The sequence below is a fragment of the Hipposideros armiger genome, unplaced genomic scaffold, assembly GCF_001890085.2.
Source record: "Hipposideros armiger isolate ML-2016 unplaced genomic scaffold, ASM189008v1 scaffold_297, whole genome shotgun sequence".
NCBI lineage: Eukaryota > Metazoa > Chordata > Mammalia > Chiroptera > Hipposideridae > Hipposideros > Hipposideros armiger.
This window is the reverse complement of record NW_017731647.1, coordinates 291,335-302,448: the sequence shown is the minus strand read 5'-3', so window position 1 is coordinate 302,448 and position 11,114 is coordinate 291,335. Positions and strand designations below refer to the sequence as shown.

The following is an 11,114-nucleotide window of genomic DNA, read 5'->3' as shown; positions in this document are numbered from 1 at the left end:
ATAGAAGGTTCTTCATGATCTGGCCACTGCGTCTTCCTGCTGCCCTCTAAGGCTGGGTACTCCACAGCCCAGGCCTGCCCCCACTATAACGACTGCCTCCTGTATTCGGACTGTATTAGGGTTTGGTATGGAGTAGCAGTTAAGAGCAGGGGTTCTAGAGTCCTGCTATTTGCGTTCTGGTGCCAGACCCAACACTAACTCTGTTAATCCCTCTGAGCCTCAAGTTGCTTCTCAGTAAAATGGAGGTAACAGTACCTACCTCATAAGGTTGTTGTAAGGACTGATGTAGTTCACATATGTAGAGCCAGGCCCATATAATAAGGGTTCAGTAACAGTTAGCTATCTTCAAGTAGTTTGTATTCTGAATTTGGACTGTAAGTTCTTTGAAGGCAGAAATTGATCTGAACTGAGCACATAGCTCTCAATTCACACTCGATAGATGCTGATTGAGCAGGTTAAGAGGCCTGGGGTCCAAAGTGCTCTGGACCTGAGTTTCTTCATTATTCAAATGTGTGAGTTGTACTTTAGATCTTTAAAGTCTATAGACTTCCAACATTCATTCATTAAACAAATATTTGTTGAAAACCACACATTGTGCTGGCCAGCAGGAAGGGACAGGTTGGAGGAGCATAGGGGGCAGTGAGAGAGCACCAGCTTGGGTGCCACACAGGCCCCTACATCTGAATTCTTGTTCTGTCACATACATATTGCAAAAATTGGGGCAAACCACTTCTCTGAGACTCTGGTTCTCACAGGCAAAAGGGGATTGGTATACTTACCCCCCAAAGATCTGTGATGAGTAGAAAAAGGGCGGAGCTGTGTAGTGTACTGAGCGCAAGCTAATAAAATGTGAGTAGCTGTCCTCAAACATCTGCTTCCTCAGCCACTACCTTACAAGGAAGGAAATACACGTGTAGGTAAATACCTAATGTGTCAAGTCAGACTGGGTTCAGTGTCTTTATTCCCAGCTGGGAATCTGGATTTCCGGGAGTGCCCTTTGAGGGGTAAGTAGGAATTGAACTCATGGAAATTCCAGGCCGGGGGAAGGAAGGGAATTATGAAGTGGGACGGTGGCCCGGGTCGCAACGATTCCGAAAAGTTCTCAAGGCTGGGAGATGATGCTGGGCTGTACTGACACCGCAATGATTTTAAGGGCCGAAGGTGGGCCTCCTTCGCAGCCCCCAACTTGGGCGCCCTGGAGGCCGCCCTTTACAACCAGGGCCGCCTCCCGGGAGGTCCCAGGTAAAGTAGGGACAGGTGGCTCGGTGGCCACGGGAGGGCAGCAGCGGCCCTTTCTTGACCCCACCCCGAGCTCCTCTCAACTTTCCCAACGCAGGTCCGCCCCTAGGGGCTGGGAGGCGGGGAAAAGGGGAGCCCTCAGGGATCCTGCCTCACCCCTCCGCCTACTCCTCCCCAATCCAGGCTTCTCCGACCCCGGGGGCCAGCGCCCCAAAATTCCCAGGCAGCGGTGGGGGTGACCATTGGTGGCCCCGGGCCCGGGCTATGGGCGGGCAGAGCCCAGGCCCGCCCCTTCCCTGCCGGGCCCGCCCCTCCCCGCCCCAGCGCTAGAGGAGGGCGGGGCGGGGCCCCCCTGGTCAGTCTCAGCCTCCTGCACCCGCAGCGCAGCTGAAGGCGGCCGAGCGGAAGGTACCCAGGGCCGGGGCTGGGGCTGGCGGGGAGTCCCGGGAGCTCATCCCCGGGAGCGTACTCTGTCCCTCTCCGCTTGGCCGGAACTCGGGGCGCCGACTGGCTAAGGGGCTTTGGCCAGAGCGCCGGCCGCCTTCCCTCCTCTAGGGACGGGCATTTGGGCTGTGCGGGGGTCCGGCCGGTTCGGCTCCTCCCTGGGCTGCAGCTGGGCCCCAGGAACTTCCCCTCCGGGTCTCTCGCCTCCTGGTGTCCAAGCCAGAGTCCTTTCCTCTCTGGAACCTGCCCCGCTGGGCGAGGGGTCAACTTGGGTCTCCGCGAGGGAGACCCGGCCCAGACCCGGCAGCTCCCAGGCCGGGCGGCCAGAGGCGGACCTGGGATGGAGTGTGGTTCCAGGCCAAGGCCGGTGGAGGTGGGATTTCCCCTAGGCCGGGCCGTAAGGATGGCTGGCAAAGGGGCGGGGTGTGACCAGTGCTGGCTGCCACTGCTCGGCGGGGTCTGGACACCGCCCTAGACGGTTCCTGGAGCCCGCCTTGGAGGTAGGGGAGACTAGGCAGGATCCAGCGTGTGTGTGTGTGTGTGTGTGTGTGTGTGTGTGTGTGTGTGTGAGTGAGGATCTCCTGCCTTCCAGCCCTCTCCCTCACCTCCGTAACCTGCTAAAGATTATCCAGGAGGTTTGGTCTGGGAGACCCGAGGCTGAATCCTGCCCTCACTTCCCGTGTTAAAGTTGAGAAGGGGGTATTTGATTCTTTCTCTACACCTGGTCAGCAGGAACAGCTGGCCCCTGGGTCATCTGGAAATCTAGAGAATGACTGAGGACTGGGTGGTGGATGGCATTTTTGTCTCAGGGAAGACCCCAGGAGTTCCAGGCTCCATTCCAGGCATTGTGTGGGGTTTGGTTGCCCCTCCTGGGGTCAGTGGGGCAGTTCCTCTGGGGCTGCTTCTCTCAGGGAGCTGTTGTCCTGGCCACCTTGCCCTTGGGCCTGTGTGCTGGCTGGGCCAGCTGCTCTTCTGGTCCAACCAGAGCTTGAAGGGAAAGTCTTCTAATTGAGCTGGGGGCTCCAGGTCACTTAATGCACACTCTTGACCCTCTGGTGCCACCTAAACTGCCTTGCTGGGGGAGGACAGTGGCATATTCATGTGTAAGCAACTGGCTATTGACCCCCATCAACACTGCCCATCCCAGATTGGGGCTATCAGCCTGTTTTCACACAGCTGGACCAAGGGAACTAGTGGGAGGAGTCGGTCACCTGGGTAGAACTTCCAGGGAACCCCTTTTTGGAAGGATGGTTTCCATTTTTGGAGGGGATCTGCTAGCATGGTGATGTTTTCTTGCCCATCTTTTAGGGTGGGGAGAGTGTGACCGTGTACTCTCAACTATAAATTCCCTCTGACTCATATCCACTTCCCCTCATCCCAGTGTGTGTGTGTGTGTGTGTGAAGGAGGGAGGCCACTCAGGACCCCACTGTTGAAGAGAACTAGATGGGCTATAATATTCGCTCCCTAAAAGGCAGACCAAGACAGGGGTGTGAGGTGGTGATGATATGTGGGGAGTAAAGGAGTTCAACCTAGTTTGACAGGATGTGGGACGGAGAGAACTAGCCAGCTTTGGGGCAAAGATCAGGTTACCATCTGCTTCTGCCTTAACTACTCCCTTCCTGGTTGGTGCTGGAACTGACCCTCATTTGCCTTTTTTTGGGGGGGGGGGCTCCTCCCAACAGCCTCGACTTCATGTCAGCCCCCGAGCCCGCCCTGTCTCCCTCCAGGCGTGCAGCCTGGGAACTCCAGCCGGCTAGAGGTCAGCTCCTCTCCCCAGGGGAGGAAGTGAGGCTCAGCTCTGCAGAGACTCTGGGAAGGTGTGATGAACTGTGTAGATGCTTATTAGTATGGAGGACATGGACACTGGGAAGCTGACTCCTTGCCCTGAGTCACTGGGAGGGGTGCACAGGGCCTTGGGTGAGCTGGACAGAGGGAAGGGGCTGTTCCAGGAGTGGGTAGAGGTGACTCCCTGGTGGATTATTCTCAGTTGCTCTGCTGTGGTGGATGTGTGGCTCCCTACAGTGTGGCCATTGTCCCCTGCTTGGGGGTGAGTGACCCATCGTTGCTGCCAGGCCCAAGAGGAAGGGGGGGAGGAAGGCAGGCTGCCCAAATGTAGGCTGTGGGCACTTTGGGGACTGAGCCTCCATTGTATGACTTGGGCCTTTTGGGAACCGGGATGGGTTAGGCCAGGGAAGCCGCCTGGCTGCTGCCACTTCTGTCTTGATTTCCCTGGCTCTGCTCTTCCCACCTATGGGATGATATGTAGAAAAGGCAACGGACTTGAGTCACACAACCCTGCTTTGAGTGCCGTCTCTGCCACGACTCTACTGAATGTGTCTCAGCGTCTTTTCTAGTTTTTCAGAATAGGAAGCTCTCCCTCTCCCTTCCAGGCATCTGGGGGCCGAGGGAGATGATTTTTGTCAAAATGCCCAGCAGTTTCCCTTACCCACCTACCACCTGGCAGCTGGTTCTGCTGGCCTGTGGTCTTGGAGAGGGACTCATTTGTGACCAGGCAGGCATGACTTGTGCTGAGTGAGGGACAGTGTGATCTAGATGGACCTTAGCGGCTATTAAATTTTAAAAGTATTATATCAAAAGCCTGGTAACAAATGAAGTCTGACTTGAAACCCTGATGTGTATAGCAGATAAAAGCAGACTCTTCTGGACGTGTCCAGGGTCCCCCATGTTGTCTGGCTCCCAAGTGAGTGGTTCTTCCACCCCCCCATCTCTGTATTCTAACCCATTGGAGACCTGTCCCTGACCCTGAGATAAGGAATTTCAGGCTCAGCTGCCTGAATAATTGGTTCTTCGCAAGAACATGTCTGAGCAAACCCCTTTCCCTCCCTCTACTGGATGTCTGTTTCCTGGGAGGTCTTGGGGTCCCCAGAGAAGTGTTTTTGGATTTATTGACTTTTCTCAAAATCTCCATTGCCTCTTCCCTGCCAGCCCTAGCCATGGCTGCAATCCGAAAGAAGCTGGTGATTGTGGGGGATGGGGCCTGTGGGAAGACCTGCCTCCTCATCGTCTTCAGCAAGGACCAGTTCCTCGAGGTCTACGTCCCCACCGTCTTTGAGAACTACATTGCAGACATTGAGGTGGACGGCAAGCAGGTGAAGGCAGAGCCCCTTCCCATCTCAACTGGAACCCCTGACACTATGGACCCAGGATGTCCTTGCTCCACTGTCCCTGCTGGAACCAGGGGACATTAGATGACAGTGTAGTCTTAGAAATCTAGATACACCTGGTTCTCTGCTCAGTGGCTCTGTAATCTGGGCTCAGTCTCCCTTCACCTCTGAGCTTAAGCTCTCCCAACTACAGAATGGCGATAATGGGAAGGCCTCTTTCAAAAGGTTTTTGAGGATGAAATAAAACAGTGGTGCTCACAGCGGTCACTCAAACTGCACCAAGATCATGCACTGGTATCTCAGGATTTAAAAAAACTCACTTATGTTGGGTGACAGTGATTAACACTATTCCTGGCACATAGCAAGTGCTCAGTAGATATTCAGTGATCCTCAAGGACCAGTGTCTTCAGAGAACCTCTCGGTGGCAGGGTGGGGAGCATATGTGACTGGGGCCTTCAGGCTACTCACTGGCCCTATGTGTCAGGTAGAGCTGGCCCTGTGGGACACGGCAGGGCAGGAAGACTATGATCGCCTGCGGCCTCTCTCCTACCCGGACACTGATGTCATCCTCATGTGCTTCTCCATCGACAGCCCCGACAGCCTGGGTGAGGTGGGGGTGAGGATGCTGGAGGGAGAGGACTGAGAACCCTTTGGCATCAACCAATCCAAGATAGCTCTGGCCTTGGCTCATTTTAGCTGTGTGCAGAGGCTCAGGCCATGGAGAGGGCTGCAGGGGGCAGTCAGCCTCCTTCACCGTGGGAACTCTGGCCCTTGGGAGGGTGTATTGGGAGGGGGAGGGGGAGGGGCTGAGCTGTGAAAGAAACTGCAATGCTGAATAGCTTCTAAGAATTTAAGGGGGGAGACCAGGGACCCCTGGGGAGTTTTGTAGCTTAAGGGGAAGCACCGTCTCAACACTTGTTGGGACATTATCTGTTCAGAAAACATTCCTGAGAAGTGGACCCCAGAGGTGAAGCATTTCTGCCCCAACGTGCCCATCATCCTCGTGGGAAATAAGAAAGACCTGAGGCACGACGAGCATACCAGGCGAGAGCTGGCCAAGATGAAGCAGGTGGGTGGAGCTGCCGGGCAGGGAAAGCGGGCCTTCTTTCCAGGGCAGTGCCCTTAGAGGTGATGGTGTCCACCTCCTATCTCCCTCACATCCACATCCTGCTGGGGGAGAACCATAGGGCCCTTAGTGTCTAATATCTGATATAGCTGTTGGGAGAATGAAGTGACTTGTCCATGGTCACTTCGCATTTGAACTTGTTCGTCTGAGTTTGGGACGATTAGAATGAACAAGAAAATCCGTCCTCAGAGATGTTTTGCTTATCATACTGTCATTTGCAGGTCATACTGGAGGCGTAAGCTGATGGGGATGTGGGAGGTGGGCATTATAAGTGGCTGGAAGAAAGGTCCAGAATGAGGGAGCTGGCTTATCTGGGGCCCTGGTAAGTGGTTCTCTAGCTGGAGGAATGGAGTGTTAAGAGGAAGCTGCCAGGATAAGGAATACGGACTATGCTGTGAAGATAATTGTGGCAAGGTTTTAAACGGGACAAATGCAATCAGATCTGCATGTCACAAAAGTTTTTCTGGTAGCCGTAGAGCATGGAATGGGAGAATGGAGGCAGGAATGTCAGTTAAGAGGAGCTACTCATTCAGGAAAGAGTATACCATGGGGTATTATTGATGGCGAGAATTTTGAATGTAAACCTGAGCCTTGGGTCCCTGGCCCCAGTGCTGCCCAGGGTGGCTGGGGCATGGGTGCTTTGTGAGGTCAGGGCTGGAGATATTTCTTCGTTACTATACTTATGGGTGTGGCTGTGAGAGAAGCACCTTGCCACCAGCTTCCTTTGACCTCTCATCTTCCATCTTCCCAGGAGCCCGTCCGATCTGAGGAAGGCCGGGACATGGCGAACCGGATCAATGCCTTTGGGTACCTCGAGTGCTCAGCCAAGACCAAGGAGGGGGTGCGGGAGGTATTTGAGATGGCCACTCGGGCTGGCCTCCAGGTCCGCAAGAATAAGCACCGGAGGGCCTGCCCCATTCTTTAAGACCAATGGTTCCCTTCCTTCTCCATCTCTTTCCTTCACTGGGGTGCAGAGCCTCTGGCCCATCCTCTTAGGACTCCAAGTTGAAGACTCCCTTTTTCAGTTCCCTCCAGCCCAGGACTGCATTGAGTTTCCCTAGCACTCTGGGCACTTAGGACTATCCCCGGCCCGCCCAGAGCCATTCTCCCGCTGCCGTCTGGGTCCAGGGACAGGGCTCTTGACCCCTTTGGCCTTCCCCAGAGGATGTCACACACCAGCACTTTATGCACTTCTGACACACAGGAGCATGTCTTGGGTAGGACACTTGGTGTAACCCAGAGTCCTACGCCCCTGGTATTTCTGCTTTGGGCAGGGGCCTTGTCTCTGGCAATACTTGGGGGGCATGAATAAAGGCCACAGGCTTCAACATGCATGTGGCAGCTTCCTGTCTTTCCTGGTCCGTCTTGGCTGTGAGCTTGGGGTCCCATCTCTCCTCACTGCCAAGTTGCTTGCCAGCCTGGCCCCCCCTTTGTAAAGGCAGGACTCTGGGCAGGCAGGGTGGAGTCTTAGAGCAAAGGATGATGTCATGCCTGGCTCTGGGCCTCAGAGGCGGGTGAGGGGAATGGTCTGGAACAGGGGCTAAACTTAGAAGCCTGTGGGTGGCTTGTCTGCCACCTCCCACAAGGCTTCCGCCTCTGCATGTGGGGGCTGGGTTCCTCTGTAGCTGTGGGGCTATGGCCCTGGGCAAGGGTCCACCTCCCCTGTGGGGTCAGCTTGGGAGCGCCTGGAAGCTGGGACCAGGCTGAGAAGACATGGAGGCTTTGGCATAGGACAAGATTTTGTTTTGAGGTTTTTTTCCGCCTCTTTTCCCAGTTAGCAGCTTGTTACATCATTCTCCTCTGCAGGGGCAGAGGTGGAATGGCTTGGGTTGTAAACTCCTTCCCCCAGCCTTCCTGTGCCTTGGAGGGGCCGCTCCGCCGGGTTCCGGTTCATGGCGGGCGGGCGGTTAAGGTTTGGCAGCTGCGGTCCTTTCAGAGCTCGTTTCTCCACTCAGGCTCCACTTGTAGGGGCAGGCTGCCTTCACCCTCCCGCTCCCGGGGGAGGTAGTCCTTACTTTGGGGTCCTAGAAAGAAAGGAGGGGGAGCTCTGTCTTCCTTACCTCCTCCCCCAGCACTGTCCTCCACTGGGCCCACCTTGGCCTGGCCATACCTGAGGTAGAGGAGCTGAGCTTGCTCATATCCTGGAGTAAGTTCTGTCCCTGCTGCGGGTCCAGCTTGGCAGGGAAGGGGCACCCGGTATACCCCCCGTTTTCTTTACAGAACTCCAGGAATCTGGGGGCGGGGGACAGAGACATTCACACACATAGAACTGTGCAGGCCTGGCTGTGGAGCACCAACGGAGGCTGGGGACCAGGCCTCAGCGCCCCCCGCAACTGGCCCCTCCTTTGGGCAAGTTGCATAACCTGTAGGCGTCAGGTGACTGAAATGGGGGTACCGTGAAGATGGACAGGTCTGAGGATGAACTGAGGCACAAGGAAGCACTTGATCAAGACCCACCCACCCTGGGCTGGGGACTGTGGCCTCCAAGAGGGATTGGATTACAGGGTGCCAATGCTCACGCCTTCCAGTCGGGGTCATGGCCCAGGAGGAGTGGGTTGCCCACCACGATGAGCAAAGCCTTGGCCCGGGTCACAGCCACATTGAACCTCTGCAAGGAAGAAGTGGTGGCATCATGGGAGGGAAGGGCCCTTAGGAAGGAGGGGTTACTGCTCCCCACCAGCCCTCACACCTTGGGGTTCTTCAGGAAACCGAGGTTGAAGTCCAGATCCAGCTGCACAAAGCTCTGGCTACTCCGCACAGTGGAGATGAGGATGACACTGCGTTCCTGGCCTTGGAACTCTTCCACGGAGCCCACCTGGCGGGAGGGGGGCAGGGCCTGAGACCAGGGCTCAGAGCGGAACCAGAGGGACAAGCCCTGCCGCAGGGAGCTTGAGCTCCAAGGCAGGTGTGGTGAAGTCACTGGGCAATTGTCACAGTGAGTGAGTGTTTCGCCAGAGGCAGGAAAGAGGATAGGAGGGTGCTCTGGAAGCTGAAACCTCAAGGGGTGAATCCAGTTAAAGGGGCAGGGGCTGGAGTGTGTTCTAAGCAAAGAAAACTCAGTAACTCAGAGTGGTGTTTTTCCACTTTCCTGAAGACAATCACGAAGTACTTGTTAAAAATATACACCCTAGGCCGGCCGAGTGGCTCAATTGGTTAAGAGCTAGCTCGAGTTTGAGCTCTGAGCAACAGCGGTTCGACACCTGGCCTGAGCTGAGCTGCCGCTGAGCTGCCAACAGGTGGCAGGATGGCTCAGCTAAAAATAAATAAATAAATAAATAAATAAATAAATAAATAAATAAAATAGGGCCGGCCGAGTGGCACATTGGTTAAGAGCTGGCTTGGGATGCCAGAGGGCCCAGGTTCAGATCCCACACATGAGGGCCAGTGACACTGCCCTCTGCAGCTAAGATGGTGAACGGCAGCTCGACCTGGGGCTGGGCTGCCGTGGGTTGCCGGTGACAGCGTAGGCTGCAGTCTCCTGCTGCAGTGGGTTGCCATGGGCTACCGTGTGTAGCCAGCAGCCAGTGTGAGCGGCCGCCAAGAGGCTGGCAACTGATCTGCCTCGCCCGGGAAGAGCACAATGATGGTGCCACCTTGGACCAATCAAGCAACATCTTCCACAACTGGACTGAAGAACAAAACAACAGCAACTTGTCTGTTCCCCTTTCCCTGATTCCCCAGCGCTGTTCCCATCCCCCAATTCCTCAATAAAATCTTAAAAAAAAAAAAGTGTGAGCTCTGAGCAACAGGGTCGCCGGTTTGATTTCCACATGGGCCAGTAAGCTGCGCCGAAGCTGAGCTGCTGCTGAGCTGCCAACAGATGGCAGGATGGCTCAGCTGGTGAGAGCACATGCTCCTAACAAGGTTTCTGGTTCGACTCCCGTATGGGATGGTGGCTACGCCCACCTGCAACTAAGATTGAACATGGCACCCTGAGCTGAGCGGCCATGACCTGCAGATGGGCAGCTGGATGGTGACTGGACTTAGAGCTGAGCTAGCTGCGCCCTCCACAAGTAAGACTGAAGGACAACAACTTGACTGTTCCCCTCCCCCAATAAAAATCTTTAAAAAAANGGGAGCAATGATGGTGCCAACTTGGGCCAGTGAAGCAACATCCTCCACAACTAGATTGAAGAACAAAGCGACAGCAACTTGTCTGTTCCCGTTTCCCCAATTCCCCAGCACTGTTCCCATGCCCCCAATTCCCCAATAAAAAAAAAAAATCTTTAAAAAAAAAAAAAAAGGGGGCTCTGGCTCTTAGCTCTGTGTTCCTCCTACCGGCGCACACTGTTGTGTAGGGGCATCCCCAGCCTGGACTGGGTGGGAGGGCGGAGTTACCGGTCAGGTCTCTCTCCTTCCTCTATCCGGTTGGTCACTACACGGTTTGCAGTGATCTGGGTCCGCTTGTAGGGCACCGTGGGCTTCAGTTGTGCTGCCAGGGGACTGTGGGCAACAGCAGCCAAGAAGCGAGCAATGTAGAAAGTGTCAGCTCCATCCTTGCTGGACTCCCCGGGTCCCAGCAGCTCCCAGAGAACTGTGGCTGGGAAGTAGCCTACAAAGCTGGTCTGACAGTGGACACTGAGCTCATAGCACTCACCTGTGGGAGGAGAACTGAGTGAGTGGGGGTTGGCGGGGAGAGTGGTCCCTCACCAGTATCCCCGCCCTGGACACTCCCCCAGAGAGGCCCATTCCAAGGCAGGGGCACACAGGACAGCTGCAGCCCGGTTCCCGAAGCACCAGCCCTTCCTCCAGCAAGCCCTTGTCTACCAGAAGCTCTTTCCTTTGGAAACCCACTCACCGGGGCCCAGTAGACAGGGCAGCTCCTGGTCTCCATCAAAGAAGGCAAATTGGGGGGTCCGGCAGAACGGCAAGAGGTGGATGAGGGTGACGGGCTGGGTTCCTCCATTCCGAAGCCTCAGGGTCAGCACCTCCTTGTTGTTCAGATCCAGGTGGATAAGGAGCTGCCCATCCCGGGCTTCATGAGGACCCTGGACTTCCACGTCCACCCCATGTTTCCCGTGCAGATACTCAGCCCTGGGGAGAATGGCAGTCAAGGCGCAGTTGGGGTGGGAGGGGCCTGGCCTAGGGTTCGCCCTCTGTACAAAGTTTTAGGCTGGGGAGGCTGGCCAGTGCCATCTGTGCTTAGGCAACCCACCCCTCCCCCAGAACAATCAGCTCC

At 55.6% G+C, this 11,114-nt stretch overlaps 2 protein-coding genes across 2 annotated transcripts in view; one reads left to right on the top strand and one right to left on the bottom strand.

Annotated features, from left to right (window-relative positions):
* Positions 1 to 1,554: 1,554 nt before the first annotated feature.
* Positions 1,555 to 7,263, top strand: RHOC (ras homolog family member C). Its single transcript, XM_019659201.1, has 5 exons — positions 1,555 to 1,647; positions 4,631 to 4,794; positions 5,294 to 5,414; positions 5,748 to 5,878; positions 6,687 to 7,263. The coding sequence occupies exons 2-5, from the start codon at positions 4,639 to 4,641 to the stop codon at positions 6,858 to 6,860; spliced, it is 582 nt and encodes a 193-aa protein (XP_019514746.1). The 5' UTR covers positions 1,555 to 1,647; positions 4,631 to 4,638; the 3' UTR covers positions 6,861 to 7,263.
* Positions 7,264 to 7,351: 88 nt separating this feature from the next.
* Positions 7,352 to 11,114, bottom strand: part of MOV10 (Mov10 RNA helicase) — a 43,032-nt gene continuing 39,269 nt past the window's right edge. The window contains exons 13-16 of the mRNA XM_019659157.1: positions 8,625 to 8,750; positions 8,455 to 8,543; positions 8,046 to 8,167; positions 7,352 to 7,959 (exon numbers count right to left, since the gene is read on the bottom strand). Coding sequence (XP_019514702.1) covers positions 7,868 to 7,959; positions 8,046 to 8,167; positions 8,455 to 8,543; positions 8,625 to 8,750 — 429 coding nt within the window. The 3' untranslated portion in view covers positions 7,352 to 7,867. The remainder of the gene's footprint in view (positions 7,960 to 8,045; positions 8,168 to 8,454; positions 8,544 to 8,624; positions 8,751 to 11,114) is intronic.